The sequence below is a fragment of the Ctenocephalides felis genome, unplaced genomic scaffold, assembly GCF_003426905.1.
Source record: "Ctenocephalides felis isolate EL2017-DRISC unplaced genomic scaffold, ASM342690v1 CF-g0.4_SCAFFOLD_03571, whole genome shotgun sequence".
In the NCBI taxonomy this organism is placed as follows: Eukaryota; Metazoa; Arthropoda; class Insecta; order Siphonaptera; family Pulicidae; genus Ctenocephalides; species Ctenocephalides felis.
The window spans coordinates 45,654,655-45,677,797 of record NW_020539725.1 but is presented as its reverse complement, the minus strand read 5'-3'; the positions used below and the strand labels follow the sequence as shown (position 1 = coordinate 45,677,797).

At 29.9% G+C, this 23,143-nt stretch overlaps 2 protein-coding genes across 2 annotated transcripts in view; both read left to right on the top strand.

The window, feature by feature from the left end:
• Positions 1-16,138, top strand: part of LOC113386135 (transcription initiation factor TFIID subunit 8-like) — a 20,028-nt gene extending 3,890 nt beyond the window's left edge. Inside the window, exon 6 of the mRNA XM_026623936.1 lies at positions 16,083-16,138. Within this exon, the coding sequence (XP_026479721.1) occupies positions 16,083-16,138 (56 nt within the window). The remainder of the gene's footprint in view (positions 1-16,082) is intronic.
• A 1,283-nt stretch (positions 16,139-17,421) lies between these two features.
• Positions 17,422-23,143, top strand: part of LOC113386134 (cysteine--tRNA ligase, mitochondrial-like) — a 7,208-nt gene continuing 1,486 nt past the window's right edge. Inside the window, 1 exon segment of the mRNA XM_026623935.1 lies at positions 17,422-17,500. Within this exon segment, the coding sequence (XP_026479720.1) occupies positions 17,422-17,500 (79 nt within the window).

Sequence of the window (23,143 nt, the reverse complement as noted above, 5' to 3'; positions counted from 1 at the left end):
AAATGCAACTGATGATTTTTTAAAAATGTATTAATTCGTCTATAGGGGTGAGTCGGCCTTCAGATGATTTTGCAAGCGAGAAGTATTATGTGAAATATATTTCATCTATGTGAAATCATACTATAAGAAGTCCAACTTATGTTGTGTAATAAAATTAGTGAATATTAAATAAATTTAAAATATTATATTATTATATCGTTGAAAAAATATTTATGCTTTCTGATTTCATAATACACTGAAATGGAAAATACGTCAAAGAGCAATCTGAATATTTTGTTTACTCTTCGACTCCATTTCCATCGTCGGCTTTTATGCATTTACCCCCATTTAATCAATCATTTAATATCAACTGCCAAAACTCATCTTCAATTTCGAATCTAAACTTTGCAACTTTTGATAGGTCTCTATATTTAATTGCTATTTCATGTTTTCATAATAAAAGAGAGTAATTTATGGCTGCAGTGAAATATTTTGTTCTCCATATTTGAAATTAATGGTGAACCGATGGGTTGCCTCTCATAATAATACTTAGATCGTAAGAGCGTTGAACCAAACAGCTTAAAGAACATATAAATAGTAAGAGTTCTGATTGCTGTAGTAATAATAATTAAAAAAAATATGTGATTATACTTTTCAAGTTTTTAAATATGTAATAATTAATTACCGAAGTAAGTTAGTAAAAAAATACTATGCCCATGTTATTAATATAACTTTTTAGTATCAACAGTTTGTTTTTCTGGAGACGATCTTGATGTGTTTCAGATTTTGTAACACTGTACTAAGAGAGCGTCCATTAATCACATGATCGATTTTTTAAGGATTTTTGGACCTCTCCCCCCCCCTTGGCGATACGTGGTAATATTCAAATTTACTCTCACCCTCCCCCCATCAAACATCAAGTGTACTTTTAGTTACAAGAAAAAATTGTAATTTTTTTTTTTGAATATGTTTTGGATTTTTAAAAAAATCAGGTAAAAAATTAATACACTTGATATCTCACTATACTTCTCCCTTTCCTATGTGATATTTTGTGATTTTTTGTCGCCCCTAATAGCAAAATTAGAGTTTAATTCGAGAAGCAGAAATTCGATTTGAGCACCATATCCCATATAATCCCGAAATGAAGTTTTTCTCCAAATTACTAAAGCATACTTCAAATTACTCCAAATTACTCCAAATTAAGGGTGTTCCATGGTATAACGGTTAAGCCTTGTGTGGAGAGGGTCGAATTTTGCTCTGTCTATCTTGATATTATGCAGTAGTGATATCAACTTTCACTTGAAAATATGTTATCAATTGAAATTAGACCATTATAATAGGGCAAAATAGCACCTATTTGAAACGAGTTGGAATTTACAGTACTACCCATTATTTTATTTTTGTACTACCTGACGTGTCTCAACAAATTGTGTTATTTCCAACAATGCTAGAAAACTCCTACCTCCTATCTCCCGCGTTGACTTTAAAAGAATTTCTATCGAACAAAATGTAATCCAATTTAAGTTTATCAAAAAGTATAGAAAAAAGTAATATGCTCTGCACAAATAAATCGGCATGGTATAGCCTTGCGCCAGTTTCGCTGATAAGGCGATCGCCATATCGTCACGTCCCTGTGCAATGTAAATAAACAAACATTAATCCCAGAACTGAAATCAAACTGAATGCAAGCATCATATAGGGGAAATCGGGGTTCGTCGTCTTAAAGAATTATGCCTATTCTTCTTACTAGACAAATGCAAAGTCTGAATCCGTAAAGTATCTTGGAATTCATCTTGATAGGCGATTGACTTGGAGAACACATATAAAATATAAAATTCAACAAATTAGATTGAAATCCCAAGAGCTTAACTGGCTTATTGGGAGAAAGTCAAAATTGTCTATAAGACAATACTCAAACCGATCTGGACATATGGAGCCGAAATATGGGACAGCGCTTCGACATCTAACATTGCAATGATTCAAAGAATTCAGTCAAAAACAATTAGGATAATAACAGACGCTCCTTGGCATGTCTCAAAATATATAATTCATAATGATCTCCAAGTTCTATTTGTTCAAGATGTTATTAATAACAGAAAAAACACTCACTTGTTAAAATTTAAGTTATTAATAACGAACGATTTAGTTACATCTTTGCACCGCCAATGAGAAGACTCAAACGAAAATGGCCCATGATACAACTTAGCACTTATTTGTAAATCTCTCGATGGAGAGATTTGAACACTTTAAAAACTATTTCACATAATTTTTCATGTTGTATATTTGTTTTGTATTTGTATAGAAGTATATGTGTATGTAATTTTATGTAGTGCATGTTTATTTGTAAAACTTAGCACAATAGCTTATAGAAATTTATAATTTTTGATTGCTATTAATGAATATATATATATATATAAATATATATATAAAATGCCTATTCTTCGGGCTACTTTGGATAGCTTTGCTAATAAAACTAATTAGATGTCAACCTAAGATAATTGCCATGCAATACTTTTGTGGGTCATCAATCCAACCAGCAAAATAAGTGACTTCCTACTTTAAGAAAATATTGATTGTTCGATTGTGAACAAATATTGACTGAAAGCAATACTATTTTTGGTATATTTTTGATATGTGAGAAATTTAAATTTTTCTTGTATGATTTCTGTCTTCTTGGACATGGCTCTGAGGTAAGAACCGAAGCTTAGTGGTTCGGATTATATACCCACTTTGGCCAGCTTGATATCAATGCACAAAGACTGACTTACCGGTACGCATGTATTAAGAATAAATTTAGGATAAAAATAAAAAAGTAAAAAAATAAATATGTCATTTATCCCCCGTCTCCCCTTTTTCTGCGAATATCAATAAACGTCGTTTTCTTTGGCATCGGCGTCATGGAGAGTTATCGAATTCTCACTGCGACGTTATTTTACATTGTTAGGCGACAATTGCCGAGTTTGAGAATTCTTTAGAATCTCAAGTCATTGTTTCTTGAAGAGCAAGTACCTACTTGCTGATATGCCACGAGTAAATAGAGACGGTCTATGTATTATTATTTATGTGAGGTGATCTATTGTTCTCAAAGTAGGTCAATTTCGTTAAATATCAATAGAGTAGAAATTTTTTTCACACTATTTGTTTTAATGATGATAGTAAAATAGTAATGACGTCTGTATAAATTATTGGTAGATTTCCATTAGGGTCTGATCTTCGCAGATGATTCTATTTTGTTGGTTGCAAGAGGTTGTTAAAATGTTATTGACGTTGTATCGCTAGCTAAATAAAAAAGAGCCGGTACGCATACAACAATAGATCTCTATTCACATATGCGACAACTAATCACAATCGACCCGTATAGAAATGATATCATCGAGAGCGAATGACGAATCTTTGGCACTAGACTCTTATCTTATATGATCTGCCGTAACGCACTTCCGTTGCATTTGTACGGATTTACACCCTAGTCGCGCCTAAAGAAGTTTTACTTCAAAAATAGATAGATTTCGTGAATATGGATTTAAAACCGTCATATTGGGCTCGATAGTCCAGGGAGTGAAATAGAAAAACAATTGAAAGGTGCTATTTATTTTCAAGGAAAAGTATATAACTGATACTTGATATCTGGATGTATCTATCGCAGGAATTGAACCCACAATCTTGTGGTTGTAAGGTTGTAGGTCGCAAGCTATATTATTCATTTGAGCCACTCATTCACCAATTGCGACATAATTATCAAAACATGAAATTCTAGTGGAATCGTTTGATGTTTTTATCATTGACGAATTAGGTATCGATTGTATTTTCACAGTACAATTATAACTCTATAAATTTATGTCATATATATACAATATAGATCGAAGTTCAAAATTGATTTATTGACACGAAGCAAAATTGTGATTCCTAGAAGCATATCAAATTAATAGAACATCGACAAGACAACTTGTTTTCATCATCAGATAAATAAAATATCATCAGTTTCTTGACACAAGGTATATCTGTATAAAATTTCTTATTCTGATGTTTCAAAGCTACATAATTGAAATCGTATCTTTCATAAAAATAATATCATATGAGCACGGGCTTTCGGATACAGCTTTTCGTAATAATTGCTAATACAAAATATGAAAAATGGACAGTATCTACAAGTAAAGGTAAAAGGAAGAATTTTATCAAAGATGAAATAAGACTTTTCTACAATTTATTAGCATCAATATAATGATAATTTTGCTAACAATTTATTTTTTATCAAAATTTTAAAAATGAGTAGTTACATAAAGTATTTTTTTTTTGCAGAGATAATATGACTAAGTATCATGGACATTAGGGTTGTGGGGGTGTGGGGTATCAATTTGATCAAGAGCAATATAGGAAATTTTGTTTCATTTATATTATATTCACTGCATAATTTTACATATAACCTAGTACAATATTAAATCCATTTTATCCTCTAATGTTTTTTTATAACATGGACGTTGACCATGTCGTTTTCGGTTATTCGTTATTCATTGTCAATCATTACTAGTTTTTTGCCTATTTGCGTTGCTACGTAATAAAATGATTTGCGCGTTTAATATTGAATATGATTGTTATCTTTTTTCTATTCATATTGCACACTTATACAGTGATAGGAAAGTTTTTCATTAAGTATCTAATAAATTTCCATGATATCACAACTGGACGGACTTAGGAGTACTCGATATTCATAATGGATGATGAAATATTGTAGTAAATGAATGAAAGTTTAGATGGGATTTTAAATAAATTAAAAGTTGCCAGTAGCAAATTAATTTAAATTGAACAAATAAATAATTGTTATTGGGACTTTTAAATTATACTCATAAAAACGAAATGATAATTAAAATGCTGAAATTACTCTACCATGATAGATAGTTCATCTTAAATATGCAATTAATAATAATACAGAGATTGAAGAAAAATTATAAAATTTAATGAATGAAACTTCATTACTTTTTATTAATCGAAAGTACTATATTTTTTATATTAAGTACCAAGATAGTCATTTTCAAAAGCAAAGTTGCTGGCATAAACTAATTCTAAACGTTCACGGTTAATTAGGTTTGCCTAAGTATACAAAATATAATGCTTGTAAAATTAGAACCCTTATATAGGTTCCAAAACATTCCAAAAATTATTCAGTTATATAAGTAAAGTCTAGTGAAAGTCCAAGTTTAAAAAAATAATAAAATTGCTAGGTCTAGTAATTGATATCAGTTCGCATTTTGTGATTGCATTTCCAATATACGCCCCGAGAAAGAATGCAACTCAAAACTCTAAAAAACTCTTAAAAGTGATGGATTATTTTTAAATAATACGATTCAAATATACCATGCACATTCCTAGAATATAAAAATAACGAATCCTCTTTCAAATGATTTTTATTGCATGCAAAAATGAAAGTGCCAAAGTACCAAAGATTGTGCCGATTGTAAATCAATAGAACCTTGTATTTACATAGGTTGAATTGTATACACTTTGAAAGTTTTAAAACTTTAAAAACGATTATGAAAATATCAAAACCTCACCAAACAATAAATTTGCCACGTGTTAGGCTTTCCTGGTGAACTCATTTGCATTTGAAACCGCACGTGCCAAAATATACGAAATCTTAAATTTTCTTTTTGGGGTAGGTAGATGTTGCATATTTAAAACTTCAATATGGTATGTTACCGAAGAAAAAAGCTATGAAATTAAGTTCTTTAGGAGACGGTTTAATTATACATAATATTTTAGTGATTAGCAGTGGCGGTACTAAAACTGTTGATTAAAATATTGATAGAATAAAAATATACTCCATATAAACCTAGTTCCATACAATCTACGTTCAACACTGATGCAGTGTGTGGAACATATAATTTATTTAATAAGTTTGCATATATCAGCACTCAGTTTAGGATGTTGGCACATAATTAAGTACACGTGCTTGTTGAAACAACATTTTCTTGGGTATGAAAATAATAAAATATACCAACCATATATTTCTAAGTAAAAATAGCCTTCACTTATACAGAAATTGTAACAATGAAATACATCACATGGAAGAGATAAAACAACTGTTTGGGCTGCCATCTATAAAACCTGCTAAGTTAGTTAAGGCCAATCATCATCAAAACTTATAAGACCATTAATTTGATCGATGTTCAAATAAAATATAAAAAAATAGACAATATAATGAAAATGCGTGTGGACTTTAGAATATAGAACCCTAAAATGCAAATGTTTGATACGTGCTAAAATATGATATTTATGGAAACACAACGAAGCATCAGCCCTTACAAGTACCTTCTCGTAATAAGGACATGGAAAGCGATGCCTACTCCTTAAAGATAATTTAATTCATTTTATATGCAATTTGTTCATTTGATGAGATTTCAAATCGAAACGTAATCAAATAAAAATATTTAATTAAGGAGAAGATGTTTAATTATTCTCCAACAAGGCGCTTAAAATCATTGAGCTTTTGAGACATAATAAGAAACACTGCAATATGTGTACCTATTGTGCGTGGACTATTATTCAAAATTTTAATTAATATTTATAATTCAACCACTTGTATCTTCATATTGTATCAGAGGCCTATAAGATTACAAGGTGTTCAGCCTGACCGACAACTCTATCACCGTACGATTATTCATGAAAATCCCAAAAGAGTAAACCCTAAGTACTTTTTGTAAGAATGAAAATAATTCATAAGTAAGTATTTTTATTACGATTACCCATGTGGCCCGAATTCGAAGTTAGTACATATATAAATGCATGTATACATATATCAGTGTATATTATGACGTCCTTCGTATAAATGGCGCTTGGCGTCGCGAGGATTTTCAAGGTTCGCACGTGCCCCACGTGTTTGCTCTTCATTCCTCAATAATTCATGATTTTGTCTTAAAAGCTTTGTTTTTTCGTTCTCATTTGGTGGCGTATGTGACCACTTGGGTAAAAGCTCAGTGCGCATTTTTTTAAGATAAAGTAGTAAGGAATTCATAGTATATTTTATTTGAAGAGGAAATCTATGTTTGAAAAATGTTGGCTTATTGTAATTCATGATGACGAAAGTAGAGTAATGTGAACGTTGTTTTGTTGTACTATCGGAATCTATCGTTGTGTTACATTTCAATTACAATCTGTCACACTTAGGACTTTTAATAAGTGTTTTGACTTTATTATATGGATTTTTGAATAGATGACGACCCAATAGTTGTCCAATCCAATTATGACTAATCAACTATACTCGAAGTATTTGTTGACATTTTCATTATATATATATATATATATATATATATATATATATGCAACTATACCCACGAGAGGCGATTTTCACTTGAGGCTATATTTGAGATCTATAACCTCAAGTGGAAATTTGACATCAAAGTTGCCTGATGTCGGGCTACGGCGGTAGCGGGAATCGAACCAGCGAACCCGGGACGAGAAAAAATTTCTAAAGTTTGTAATGTTTTATAACTTTTGTGGACGATTTCCATAATGTGTTGTATATCCATCAATGTTGATACTATCAAAAAAAAAACAAATCTATTTTGATCCAAAATCGATTTAGTAATTTTTGAATATTTAACTAATTTTATCAAATATCACTAATCCTGTATATGTTATACATAGAGTTGTTGAAAAATCGATCGGAATTTCAATATTAGTATCAGAAGCTTTATTATAATTTGTGGATTTTAATAAGCGACCTCAAATCGAGAAGTAACATATTATCAAAGTATCCTTTTAGCTTGTTCCTGCACATAAAAATAGGAAAACATTTAAAATGCTTTGGGATAGATAGAAGCTTAATATTTACTTCCTGCATTGAAAAAAAATCATACTTTATTATATTTATTTTATATTTTATTTCATTTGCAAAGAATGAACTTGCGATGATAATGCGACTTGAACGAAATAAAAATTACACTTTATTGAGAAAAATCATCGCTGGTGATAAAAAATAAGTCCCAGTATTATAGTTTGAAAACTACCAAAAAACAAACCTATGAACCAACCAGCATAAACCACATTGAAAGCTTTGTATGTAAAATTGATTATTCTGTCTATTATTATTATTCTGCCATATTGGCAGTCAGTTTGGTGGAACTACAAAGATTTATTTAGCTGCTTCCACGAGACCAAAAGATAAATTCTGATGTTTACGATCAACAATTATTAAAACTGGAAGAAATCAAAGAAAACGACCAAATTTGTCAAATCAAAAAGGTGCACGAGCCTCGGACATCTTTGGCAACATGTTCGAAAATATTGGATTTTGGCTGGGAAGTGACGCCATTTTTCCTATACAGCCCTGCTCTGGCACCACCTGATTACCTTTAATTTTATAGGTAGACAAATGGTGAAACAAATGAGGATTACCTTAACTTTCACTGATTTCAGTTTTTTGCTGAAAAGTACCAAACGTTGCATTGGCTCGAAATCATGCAGCTCAGAAAAGTATGGCAAAAGGTCTTTGACCAACATGGAAATCTAAACCGGTAAAATGTGTTTTATTGAAGAAAACTAAACTGAAATTACTTAGTTGCCAAATTATTGATGAAATAGAAAACAATATAATGAAGGAATATACAATATCAATTATAGAACTCTTGCTAACCATTAAATTTTGACTTCGGTATTCCAAATGCCTACTCTTTCTGAAAATCTTTTAGCAACTATAGCATTTACGAGCACCCAGATTTATTGAGAAAATGGATAATAAAAATTGCAATGAGCTCCTTTGATCATCAGCTACAGCGCTACATTGTATCTATAGGTAAATATAAACAGAAAGAAATTGATAGAGTCCCAAAACCGCATCAAGCACCACACACAAAAAGCCTAAACAATCCTATTACGTCAGCGTCTGGTCTGCGGATGACGTCAGAGCTTTTTCATGGACTGCGCGCGCAATTTGAAATTCGGCGATAGATTTTCCGAGTCGAAATTATTAATAAACTCCTTATAAATGCGAAAGAGCCGATAGAGATCGTACTTGCCAAATTATTTGCATACTCGATTACGTATACGCACTTCGTGGAGTCGGAGACTTCGCAAATAGAATGATTCATGATAATTTAATTCCATTGAAATATTTTTAGATTTGACATTCATCCATTGCAATATTTCATTGCGCTAAAGCTCGTACGCCAGTTTAAATTTCATCAATATTTACTGAAATCAACGTAGAATATTATTCAGCGCACTTGATTTTACAAAACAATATGTAGAGTTCAGTTATTTCTGATGCATGGTTCAAATGACTATGATATATTGAAGTATCAATTTCCAAATTGTCAATGGTGGGAAATAGATTGATTCTTTATTACTAGTTGTTTTTCAAGCAAGTATTTGTAACACTGCAACTTTACAATGGCTTCTGAATAAAAAGAACAAAAACAGGAGAAACTTTAGGTTATTAAATTTGAACAGATTTTCGCTCATTTTCTAATCATTTTTCCAATGGCTCCTCGATAAAAAGAACAGAAACAGAAAAAACTTTAAGTTATCAAATTTGAACAGAATTTTGCTCATTTTCTAACCAGAGGCACTGGTAGAACATAGGCACTGGTTTGTTAAACGACCAATTTGAAGCATATTATTGACTTGAAAATGTATAAAAACTAAAGCAAAATTAAAAAATTCTTTCAAGAAAAAGAAACTAGATAAAGAACTGCTCTCTAATTAAATTTCATTAAGAAACTATTTGTCACGTTCTTTAGTAAATACCACGATAGGTACCTTCAGCAAAGTTAATACAAAGTATTTTTTATAGAAAATGCATTAGTGTTCTGAAATCTAGTAGATTGAAGGTCTTTTCATACATACATGGTCTGTTCAAAAAGTTTTCGTAATTTTCGTTTTTTCAAAAAAATATTTATTTATTCGTCTACATTAATGTGGTCCCCTTCAAAGTAGTCCCCCCCAGATATAATACACTTATGCCAGCGTTTTTTCCAATTTTCGAAGCACCCTTGATATTCACTTTTTGATATGTCCTTGAGCACTCTCAGCGATTTTCTTCAATCGAGGAAAACCGCCGTCCTTTCATGGGTCTCTTCAACTTTGGGAATAGGAAAAAGTCACACGGAGCCATATCTGGTGAATTTTTGCACTTTGCAACACTTTATTTCATTTTTTACGCAAAATTTAATACAAATTCTTTGACTTTTCAATTCTTCCATTGTAAAAATCGCCGAGCTCAGAAAAACACGTCCAACCTTTAGCGACTACCACAGACAAAGTAAACAGTGAATATAGCTGAAAATTTATCATACTTTGGGGCATGTATACCAACACAATAAAAAAAAAATTTTGACAATCAGACACTCCAGACCCGCGAAATTTAATTATTAGTAATTCCGGGTACTTTTTGAACAGACCTCGTATAATGCGTAGATAACATTAATGTATAGATAACTTATTTTAATTTTTATGTTTCGAAGTAAAGTAATTACTCTCTTCTTACACTTCTCCTTCAATAGAAATATTAATAGAAATTAGTTGATTGATGATGGTTTTAAGTAAATCACATCATTGTTTGTGAAAATCGATTTTATTTTAGTTATTACGACTTCGTTAATTACTTTTTTTGACTTTCTATTATAAATGAATGACTGATGAGTTGCGTTATTTTTTGCTGTAGAAGTCGCTCCGATTTTAGTAGAATGATTAAGACAAAGAACTAATTTAGATTCAATTAAAGTTGCTGAATAGAACAATTATTAGAATCAAAAATACTAGTCATATGTCCAAAAGCATTACAGACGTATCATTTTTATTAATTGTATATTACTTTATTGTTAGGTACCTTTAAAGTAGAATCAGTTTTAACAGTTAATATAAAACAGGACAACGTTTTCATAGAAAATCTTGAACAATATTTGCAATTTGTAAAACTGATGAAAATACATAGGTTCGCGGTTTTCTGTTAAATCGAAAACGACTTCAATTCTTGTGTATCAACTCTATTATTTTCAAGTTTTTAAGGTAACTAAGGAAATCCTCCAAGGAAAATGCCACTTACGCCTTATTATAATTCTTCTTCAATTACTCATATGGATATTTTGTGTAAAGTAACAAGCTGCATAAGTATCAATATTGATTTCACCTAATATTTGCAACTATTGCAAAACTACAATTCACCCAATGATTACACAAATAGATCGATTATTCATTGAAGTGTTCTGAATGACTCATCGGTGTATAAAAATATAGACAGCTTAAATAAATAGAAGAATAGATCTAAAAACACAAGTCATTCGAAACGTGTACATGGTTGAGGGAGTATTGACGTAAATATAGAAAATCGTGTTAGATGTTACGTGCAAACTTTGACGTCAAACGTTAAAACAGCTACTTAGCTCGATGTATGTGACTGAAAATGCCCATACTCTATATAAATATATTTATATTTAGACTTAAATATAGTGCACACGACAAATTTTTGCTAATATGATACCTGCGCTCTAAAATAGCTACGCCATTGATTGGATTATACTAAAAAAAATTATAAAAAAACGATGCAACATGCATTTTTGTTAATTTTTTTCTAGTTAAGTAGAGATCAGAATTTTATCCTCTCTGAGCCGAAGCTTGACTACACGATTTTTTGTAGAGCCCAACGATTAGTCTATCTCTATTTGATAAAGTTTAGTTATTAGAATTTCTCTAATACTGAGGAGTGATTTCTCTAATGATTTGTTAATTTGATACAGTAGAACCTGGAAAGGCGATTTTGACTTGGAAATATATTGCCATCTAAGTCTTTAAGACAAAAAATAAATTGAAGTCACAATAATGAAATACTGTATTTACTTCTACAATATGAGAGTTTAGAATGCAAAGGATGCAGAAGATATAGTAAACGTTCATTTTATTATTCGAATAAAAAGGTGATTTGAAATATTAATTCAATATATTTAAAAAATACATTTTTTTCTATTCATTTTTCTAACATTAAAAAGTTATTGAAAACTTTATTGATGATGTATACTATATTGATTGGTAAATGTAATTTTGGATATACCCTGATGCACTTTATAGTCCTCAATATAGATATTTTCGAATTTCTTTGCTCACAAGGTCTCAAATGCTTCCAAATTGATAAAAAAATCTCTGAAAGTTTTAGCTATTTGATTTGATATTATTATTGACTTTAAGATAGTTCACAATTCAATCAAAGTTTATTATGGAAATAATATGGCATAAAAATGCATTTGTTTTTTAATATTTTATAACTTAGCGACAAGTGAATCAAAATTTCAAGACTAGCATTGTATTTGCTTATCTTGATCATAAATAAAAAAATTACAACAAAAAATGATATATTTCATGAAACAAGTATTTACATAGGAAGAAAAACCAAGAGACTTTGGTTGGAGTGCGGACTATCCTAGAGTTAATATTAAGAGCTAAAACTTTCAAAGAATTTTCTTTTAACAATTTGGAAGTATTTGAGCCCCTGGAGCAAGAAAACTTTAAAACATCCATATTAAGGACCACCATAATATATATATATATATATATATATATATATATATATTATTTTAATATACAATAATTAAATTATAAATTATTCATATAATGTGCTTTTGTTACCTATGAACTTTGATTTCCATTAAGAGCTTTTTCAGTGCGTAGCATTCGAAAGTCGTAAAATATATAACATCTCATAAAACAGTAAAGTATATTAAAAAAAACTGAACTTAACATGCATATATTTTATTATGTGTATATAAAAATCATGAGGATTGTTATATTCATTATATTAATACTAAAGAATATAAAGACATAAAAACGTGTGCGGTTCAGAAAATTTTCTGTTAATGGAAACGAAATTATACTCTGATAAATAAATATAAATAATGTGATGATTTTTATAAAATACTAGCAAACCGGGCGAACTCCGTTTCACCACCAGATGGTTTCATATTAAGTAACATTTCGTTTAGTGATTAAAAGATGAAGAAAAAATTGCCTGCTGTTGAAATTGAATAAAAATTTGCACAATACACGTGATTGATTTGATGGTTTTCAATTGAAATGTTAGAAAACAAAGAACTTATTTTTTTTACATTTTTTGCACGATTTCACAGTGAACACAATGTCGGTTTGTCACATGAAATTAACTGAGCAGAGAACAATGAGTAGCTGTCAAACAAATGAGTATCAGTCGAACAAAAAATATTAGTTTGTAGTACATGCTAAGTATCAGAGATGATGCTTTTTTCGCTTTTCTATTGATATTTTTCTTTAATTTTCTTTGCTATAAACCTCACGGAGCCCGAGACCTTTCCAACGAATGCAAAATCGTCGAAATCGGTTCGTGCGTTCTGGAGTTATATCGTCAGGAAGAAAACCCCGACTTATTTTTATATAATAGATGACATTTATGGCTGGTTTTATTGCTTTTAAAAATATTATGAAATATTAGGTAATGCTTCACGTTTTTAAAAATTCTCTAAAGTACAAATCTTTCAATATGCTGCATATGTCTAATTTTGTTCAAGCAATAGAATAAATAGTGTGAATAATCAAATAAGTATCCCAACTACTCTGGTGTACCCTATCATCCCCAATAGGTTGATATTTACGTAGTCGTCTCGTGTGTCTATGACGTTCGTTTGTTGATGATCGCATAATTAGATTGCTGCCACTGTTTTAGCATTCCGTGTTATTTTCAGAAGTGCTGCTTTTTTTAATAGATATCGACTCAAAACATCATGAACTTTAACACGATTAGAGTATCTATTTCGGATGTATACTATGTTGAATTATTATCTGAAATATAAATTTCAGATAATAATTACATTTCTTGTACTCTACATCAGTAGAGTAAGAAAAAAGAGAAGTATCCATATAGAGTTTCAGAGTAAGGAGAAATTGTTGATGATGATGAACGTTTTTGGTAATTGTTCAATAAAATTAAGTGAAATTTAACTTTTGCAATTTATTTATATTCGATCAGCAGTAAGTTACTGGGATTACTGGGAACATACTCTATTTGTTTATATAAAAAAAATGACGAAAAAATACAAAATACCATTATATCCTTGGTAGTATTTATATTATATTGTGTCTATCGATAATATAAATTTCTATTTTTATTTACATTTCGTTTTCATGAACTAAACGCGTCGTAGTCACAACATGGTGCTACTTGAAATTGATTTTATGGCGTTACAAATAAACTCACATTTTACAATCTCGTCCTGGACCTGAACTCAAGAATTTCCTGGTTATGTATCGCCGCAGTTCAAATCATGTGCGTTTCAGAGCTATTTATGAAGAACATATTTATTTACCAGGGCTAGGAAAGCTAACTTGATATGTTAGTTAAGAAATACGTTTTATAATTGCATTATTTAATTAGAAAATACATTTTCAATTTATAGTAATTTTTATTTAATTATATTTGCGTATTATCTTTACTAGACTTCTAATGCAGAAACCGCAGTTCTTAAAGTGGGCCGAAAATCATGATTCGAAACATTCAAAAATTATATCAATTTTCAGCAGGAAATACATACCGCAATTTTTATCGTGAATTGAAATTTTGATTGCTACATTTGTAGTGTAAATAAATTCTGTAAAATGTTTTTGGCGTACTATTTATATCACAAGGTATTTTGATAACCTAATATCTCTTAATTTTAGAAGCATTTTATTATTTGCTTTACTGTTTAGATATTTTCCCATTCTTTGCAGAAATATATATTAGAAGATATCAAATTTTGTCGGTTTTTGAAATCGGTTTTCATGGCATTTGTACAAACTCAACAGTGATGGTCAAGAAACGAAGGGTTTGCTATATAACCAAATTATGAAAATTTTAGTAAATTGCCATTTTGTCAGATTCAAGACTCAATTTTTTGATAAAAACGAGTACATACTGATAGATAAAAAGTCAAAATTAAGGATACGACGAGTACTAATAAATAAATAAGTCAAACTTAAGATGAAACTATGGTAGTTCTCTAGTACTCTAGTAACTAGACCTTTTGGTAGCTTCAAAACTAACAAACATTCAATGTCATTTCGAATTTTATACTACTCAACAACTTTTCAAAATGATAAGTCGTTGATAGGTTTTTTATTTAGTATATGAACTTATTTGACAAAGATTTTTTTTTGTATAATATTTAAATAGGAAGTTTTGTAACATTATAATCTAAAATTTGGGTTTGTAGGGTTGCCTGGGTACAACAGTGCGACTTCTTTGATTCAGCACGAATTTTTTTAATATATTAGTTATCTGGTAGAAAAGAAAATTAAATCACAATTTGAATATTAGTCTATGTGATAATTCTGAAATACTGTCCCTAAATGCGACAGATTAGTTATGAAATCCAGCTGACTCAATGCAATAATGGAAACTTATTCGAACAAACATACTTCAACTTTTGGGCCCCATTTCAAAATCAGTAAAGTTTAGATGTTATGGCGACTGTCACTGTCTAATTATAAGGGGGCGTCTATTAATCACATGAGCCAAAAAGGGGAGGAGGGTTCAATAAAAAACCACGAAATATCACATATCACGTGTATTTATTTTTTACCTTAAAAAAATCTAAAATTTTTCAAAAAAAATTGATTTTTATGGGTATTAAAAATACACGTGATGTTGTGCGGGGGAGGGAGGGGGTATTTTCAAATATCACCACGTATCAGCAATGGGGAGGGGGGGTCTAAAAATACTTAGAAAGCGCTCATGTGATTAATGAACGCCCCCTAAGGAAAAACATGTGCTAAACAACTTTATTTATTGTTATTGTTGAATAAATTTGGATTTGTCTGATTTTTTAAAATGAGTGTTTCTTTGCCGAGTCTGTTTTGTGTATCACGAAGAACGAAGTAGTGTTTTCTTTAAATTTTCTTGAGGTTAACCACTTAACTTAAAATGACTATAAAACACAAAATTATTTTTATTATTGTGATAAACCGTACACTATGAGGGAAAATAGTCACAAAAGCCGCGCCAACTTGAACAACTTTGGCCCGACATTTTCGGATCTAAATTGTAAGTTAAGGGGTTAATCATTTTCTTCCTCACAAATCTTAGTTAATATTACAACTAAATTTCATATTACCAGCCCTAGTGGATGATCGTATTAATTCGCGTGACCTCGGAGCTCCAAGTCTAGGATAAGATTATTTCGAGGCATCGCGCCGTGAAGGTATAGGACGCTCCGTAGGCGCTGCGAGAGGCGCGTTCAATGCCAACTGTCGTTCGCGTTCTCGGCCGATTTACGTTTGCGTATGGCGTAGCCTCGGCGGGCGGTCGGATCGAACAGAGTTCATTGTCACACGCACAAAAGGAAAACTGATCCGATAATGAAAATACATACCGATGCTGAGCCAAGGAAAATATACATTTTATTCAACACAAAAGGTCGGGATTTAAACGCCGTGGGCGATGACTTGGGATGTCAAAGAAGCGGGGAGTATTGTAGCGTGTCATTGGATGAATATACTAAATGTATTTTACTTCCATAGGTTTTGTTCAGCTTTACTGTATCAGGTTGCTCAAAATGTAATTTCTGGTTTATCTAACTTGGCAAGGGTTTAGAAGAGGATTAACAATCGGTCATTAAACTCACAACGAATCTCAGATCATGGTCCTCAAAAAAGTACTGGAGGCTCCCAGATATGCACCCAATTGACTTGTTCATCAGGACTGCAACATACACACGAAAGCGGAAGAAATTAGTAGATTCGCAGCAAAATATAAGTCAAGATTGGAGAACCTTTCAAATGTACTCGCAAAAGACCTATTCTCTGCTAACACTATCAGGAGACTAAGAACATTAGATCCATTAGAACTAGTATAGTAATATATTTAGTATATTACATGTAATTATTTTCTGTACATCTTATGAAATACTACCAATGGGTAGTATTTTAAAATTTTATCTATTATTTTAGTCACAACAATTACTGCCTTTTAGGCAGTTGTAGATTGATGAAAAAAAAAACTCAACGATGTGGTGAGAAAGCTCAGTTAGTAGCAAGCCCGACTTACACCTCGGATCGACCCTTAGCAATAACATAGAATTTGAAATATTGAGTTAAGATTTAATATAATTTGAATTGTTGATTTGAAATTGCATAGAAATAGAAGTAAGTGGTAGAATTTCAAACTGATAATTTGAAATGGAATAGAATTTGTATTGTTGAGTTGAATTTGAATATAATTGGAAGTAAAAAGAAAAGCAAGATTAGAATTGGGAAAGGTCAGATTTAAAAGAAGAATGAAGGAATCAGTTGTAAAGGGGAAAAAAGTACATGCACATAAAATAAAATGAATAGAATAGGTTTTAAATAAAAGTATAGAATATAATATAAAAAATATAGAATATAGAATATTATATAAATAAATTAGAAGTAAAAAAAGCTAGATTATAATTGAGGAAGATCAGATTTAAAAGAAGAATGCAGGAATCAGTTGTATATGGGGAACAAAAGATCATGGATATAAATGAAGAAAAAGAGCAGAATGAATATAAAATAGGTTATAAATAAAAGTATAGAATATAATATAATAAATATAGAATATAGAATATAATATAATTAAATTAGAAGTGAAAAGAAAAGCTAGATTAGAATTGGGGAAGATCAGATTTGAATGAAGAATGAAGGAATCAGTTGTAAAGGGAAAAAAGTACATGGATATAAAAGAAGAATGAATAGCATAGGTTATACATAAAAGTATAGAATATAATATAATAAATATAGAATATATTATATAATATAAATAAATTAGAAGTAAAAAGAAAAGCTAGATTATAATTGGAGAAGATCAGATTTAAAAGAAGAATGAAGGAATCAGTTGTGAAGGGGAAAAAAGAACATGGATATAAATGAAGAAAAAAAGAAGAATGGATATAATAGGTTATAAATAAAAAGATAGTATATAATATAATATAATGAATAAATAGTAAGATGAAAAGCAAGATTACAATTGGGGAAGATCAGATTCAAGTGATAATCAGTTATGAAGAAATCAGTTGTATTAAGCAAAAAAAGAGCACGGGGTATAATAGGATAAAAATGAAAAGATAGTATAGAACATAAAAATGAAACATTCAAGCTCAAGAAAACTCAACAATCTTGCGCATTGTCATTCGACAATTAGGCGTACCAACTTATTCTTTTATTGTAACTTTAACTTCTGTTCGTGCAACTCTGGTGTAGCTTTTATATAAAAATTTTTGTCCTTATATTCTAGAAATTAGTTTTGGCATCGAAGTACTCAGTACAATCTTCAACGTCTTTCTTCTTTTTTCTTATACAGTAAAATGCTGTTAATCATGAAAAATTATAAAACTATTGCTAAAAACGTATAAACTTTTGCACATACTTGAAACATCAGCTTTGAAGGTTTATAGAAATATAAAAAGTTGCTTGATTATGAAAAACTAATTGATTTTACATTTTATTTATTGGTTCTAGTACTAATATACTGCTTGGTAGGGTTCATGATATATTTCTAATTGCATTTTATTGGTTACTTTGAAGAAATTATATCAAATATTGTAATATTCAATTCCAACCTATTTATTTCAGAATAGAACAATATCAAACTTAATTTTGTCTAGAATGAAAGCTTCGACTTCATCCAGCTTTTATAAGCCAATATAAAAATGTATAAAAAAATATTGATGCAAAACTTGAATATTGTAATATTCAATTCCAAACTATTTAATTCAGAATAGAATTTTATCAAACTTAATTTTGTCTAGAATGAAAGCTTTGACTTCATCATGCTTTTATATCCAACATAAAAATTTATAAAAAAAACTATTGATTTAAAAGATGATTTAATCATCTTAAGCACAAAAGTTCATGATGCAAATGTCTAAATTCGTAATTGATCGAATATATACATTAAACCATTCAACGCTTACAATTAGACGACGCTTAATGTGCTTTCAAGGTGTTTCATTAGTAAATAAATGAAAATGTAACAAAAACAAGGCAGTAATTGAGGTATAAAATTAAAACGATGGAATACATTCGAAGCAATCAAATTGTAATGTGAACATACATTTTTAATTGAGGAACATCAAATTGTATCAAGTAGATTTTTTTGGCATTTTGCAAATGAGTCTAACTACCTAACAAAAACTAACTCTTCCACTCATTGTTAGTTGAACAGTTATTTTTACGACAACCCATTAAAGTACAATACAATTTTTATTTTTCAGTTTGTTTCTATATAATTGCTAAATCCTTTCATTTATGCGTTATTAAATAACATAATTGAGTTACAATTAAAGCAACTACTATACAAACTGCTAACGGGATTCATTAACATCCTTCATAACTTTCCTATCGTTACCAACTAATATTGAATTACCAGCAAAATAATTATTATTTGATACTCGAGGGCATAATTTAATTTAGAAAATTATGATGAAATACAGTTATTATACTACAAGTTGGTAATATTAAGATGAAGTAATAAATATATATATATATATATATATATATATATATATATATATATATATTAGATCCTAAGCATGATCCTGGTCATAAGATGTTAAACTTTTCCATATGGTTTAACTTTTTTTTATTAACTTTTAGTATTTTAAAAATATGTATATAATATGTAATTTGCAAACTAGAAAATTTATAGATAAGCGAAAATTCTGAAACTATGGCTCAAAATCCTATCTGTGAAAAGATTCGAAGCCCTATATGTAATACAGCTTAATGAATATTTTTAACAATAAATGCGACTAATGTGTTCTTTATAAATATTTCATTTAATTTTTTTTGAATGTAGCTGATTTCAACGCAGTTTGTATAGAAACTCGAGCAGTTCGTATCTTCCTCTACTCTAGACATTTTATATCTATTTCCGAACACTATGAAAACAAACTTACTAGTTTTTCGAACATGATCAAACTATATGGTCATGAACTACGGAGAAACTGACTGAAACAAAGTCCGGTCCAAAAAGAAAAGAATCAAGTTTGGTCATTGCAAAAGTACTAAAAACTCTTTTAGAAAACTTTAAGGAAAATCCTTTCGTCTGGGAAAATGTTGGATATGACCGCTTACTCGTACGAGGATCGGTAAAACATACATTTTAGAAGTTGTTTTGTGTACAAAATAATCTGACTTAGTTCAGAAAAAAAGTCTGTTTTTAATATAAGTCCTGCATAAAAATATTAGTTGTGATGAGACGGAAACAAAATTCTGAGTTTCATATTGTTAACTTAAACAGTATTAATAATGTTAACTTCGTTCGTCTCTAATTGCTCGTTTATTGTCTCTAACTACACTCTCTACAATATTCATCTCTAGTTGAGGAAAAATACCAAAGTGTGGACAAATAGACAATGAATAACAAGAATAAAATAGTAGATTATTTTATGCAAAATTTTGAAATCATTATCGTTTCTGTTCTATTAATGTTTTTCTAATATAAAGTAATTTGTCCGATAAATCCTATGGATAAAGCCTAAGCATCTTTACATGAAACTTAATACGAAATAATTTTCTTTTGCAAAATTAGGTTGTTGTAGATAATGATGAAAATCTCAGACTTCACAACAACGTAATTTTGCTTGAAACAAATCATTAGAGAAAAATATTACTGCGTAATTGAAAATTGAAACTAAGATGATGCTCAAGCATCCAAGACTTTTATAAAAAAAAATAATGATGGAAAAAGAAAAATACATTTAGTGTCTTAATTGAATTAATTGAATGAAAGCTTAATAATATTTTTAATGAAAAGTTTTACAATAAAACTATTAATTATATTAAATCGTAGTTTTTAGTGATACTATGGAATTATATCAATTAGTGTTTGTCGGTTTTCAAAAACCGGTTTTTTGACGAAAATTATGGAATTCGAAAACCGTTTTTTTAGTGGAAAAAGCCGGTTTTCACTGTATAAATGGAACATAACAAATATAGCCAAATATAAAAGATAGTAGCAAGCTAGCAAGCGTTTTGATTCGTGGAATCATATCGGTTCAATAGTATTTTGAATCGGTTTTCGGGTAAAATTTAATTTCGAAAACCGGTTTTTGTATAAACCATAATATCAATATTGTCAAACGTGATCTTTAATGTAGCATCATAATTATTTGCCAGTAGAATCGCACTAATACGACACTATTAAAAACCAGAGGGTGTCGGATTAGTGAAAAGTTCGGATTACTAGATTATAGTTTAAAAACCATCAGATATTTGAAATAAAGGAAAAATTTCTAGCTGATTTCCACAAAGTTGTGGAGCGCTTTGATGGCGGGGGTATCGGATTATTGAGTTATCGGACTGTCAAAGTTTCGGATTAGCAAAATTATACTGTCCACAAAGTTTAGAGCTGAATATAACCTTGATTATGCACTCATTGTCAGCACTCAAGTAACACAATTTTTGATGACATATATAAAATAGTCAAAGATAACTACGACTAGTGGTGTATGGCATCGTGCCTCAAGGCAAATTGCTGTAACTTCCTGTACCAAAAATATTTTTTCTTAAAAAAAAGGATTAATTTTTTTCAAACTTTGAAAAAATTAGATTCTTGAGAAATTTTTAATATTTGAAAAAAAAAATTACTTTTTTTGGAAAAAAGACTTTTCGACGGACAAACCATGTTACGGAGTTCATATAAATATAAACAAAATTTATACATACGATTAAATTTACAATTATTCTTCATCTTGTCAATACAAGTAAATGTTTTGGCACTTTTTGCCCCGTATCTTCGAAACGGCTAGACTTGCCTTTACCAAAAACTAATCCGCACGTCTTCTTATCAATAGAAATCCAATGTTTTTGAAAAATTGAAATCGGTTGAACTGTGTTCCCGAAATCGTCGACAAAAATTTGTATCCGCACACACACAAACGCCCATACATCCATTTTTTTCTAAGGTATGCCAAAATGTTTAGAAAACTCTGAAACGTTTTTGCGATTACCATAACTTACCCTACGGGAAGTTGAAAATGCATTTTGTTGGTAGAAAATTATGATTCCATATATTGAAAATAAATTGCAAGAATTTATTATTTTTTATAAGAAAAAGTTCGAAGTTTTATAGTCATGTTTTCCCCAACTTCTCTTATTATTACCTCTTCCTTATCTCTTCCAAATTTGAATAATAAAAACTACTGTTAGCACATGGCCGATTTCGCATAACGGTCTAAAACTTTTAGGAAAGTTTCCCATTACGCACACCGACACGAATTTCATAGTCGCTAATGATCCAACTTCTTACGACACTTTGGAGGGAATATCATTCCAGAGGCCGTCTGCTCACAAACTTTGATAAAAAAGAAAAATATTAAATTTTGGAAGTGCGAAAACACGAATTCAAGGTATTATTATATTTTAGCACGTTTTCTAGAGATTATAATGTGTTTTCAGATCGTGAAGAACCTAAAAGTTTCGAAAGTAATAAACTAGAAAATTATTTTCTTGTGAGGAAAGAATGGTGACATGATTTAAAGTTGATTGTGTCTGTATAACTTAAAAAACTCATTATTCTATATAACTCAGTTTTTTATATTTTTAATATTTTTTTATGTATCATTAGAATAAAGCAGATTTTAATTAAATCAAGATGAAATATCGTGATTAAAAATACCGCAGACGTAATAAGAAGCAATTGTACGCTTTTAAATGTTATCATATTCATTTTGTGACAACAAAAGATTTTATCTCATTTCTCGCCCGATAAGAGATGCGTTTAATGTTTAAAATTAGCATTTAGAGAGATGTAGGAGTCGTTCGTGGGCGACTTCTAAATAGCTGGCAATGAGATGTTTAACACCTCGGATTATATTTTATATTGACTCTAATTCTGGTTTTATTGCCTTTTCAATATATTTATATATACATGATTATTTATTTATTTGAAATAAATAAATGTATTTACAACATTTAACATATACGCATAATTTAAAAAATACTATTCAAGAACCTATTGGACCACTGTATATTCAAAATACTAATTCAGTCAACTATTTTTAAGAATCAACACTTAGGAAATTAAATAATCAATAATAAGTTTTACGTTATAACGACCATGAAGGTGCAATTGAAATCACAACCGAGCATGAAGAATATGGCAATTAATTCTTGTACTAATAGAAGTTACCAAAATTTTTTTTTGACTATAAAAATT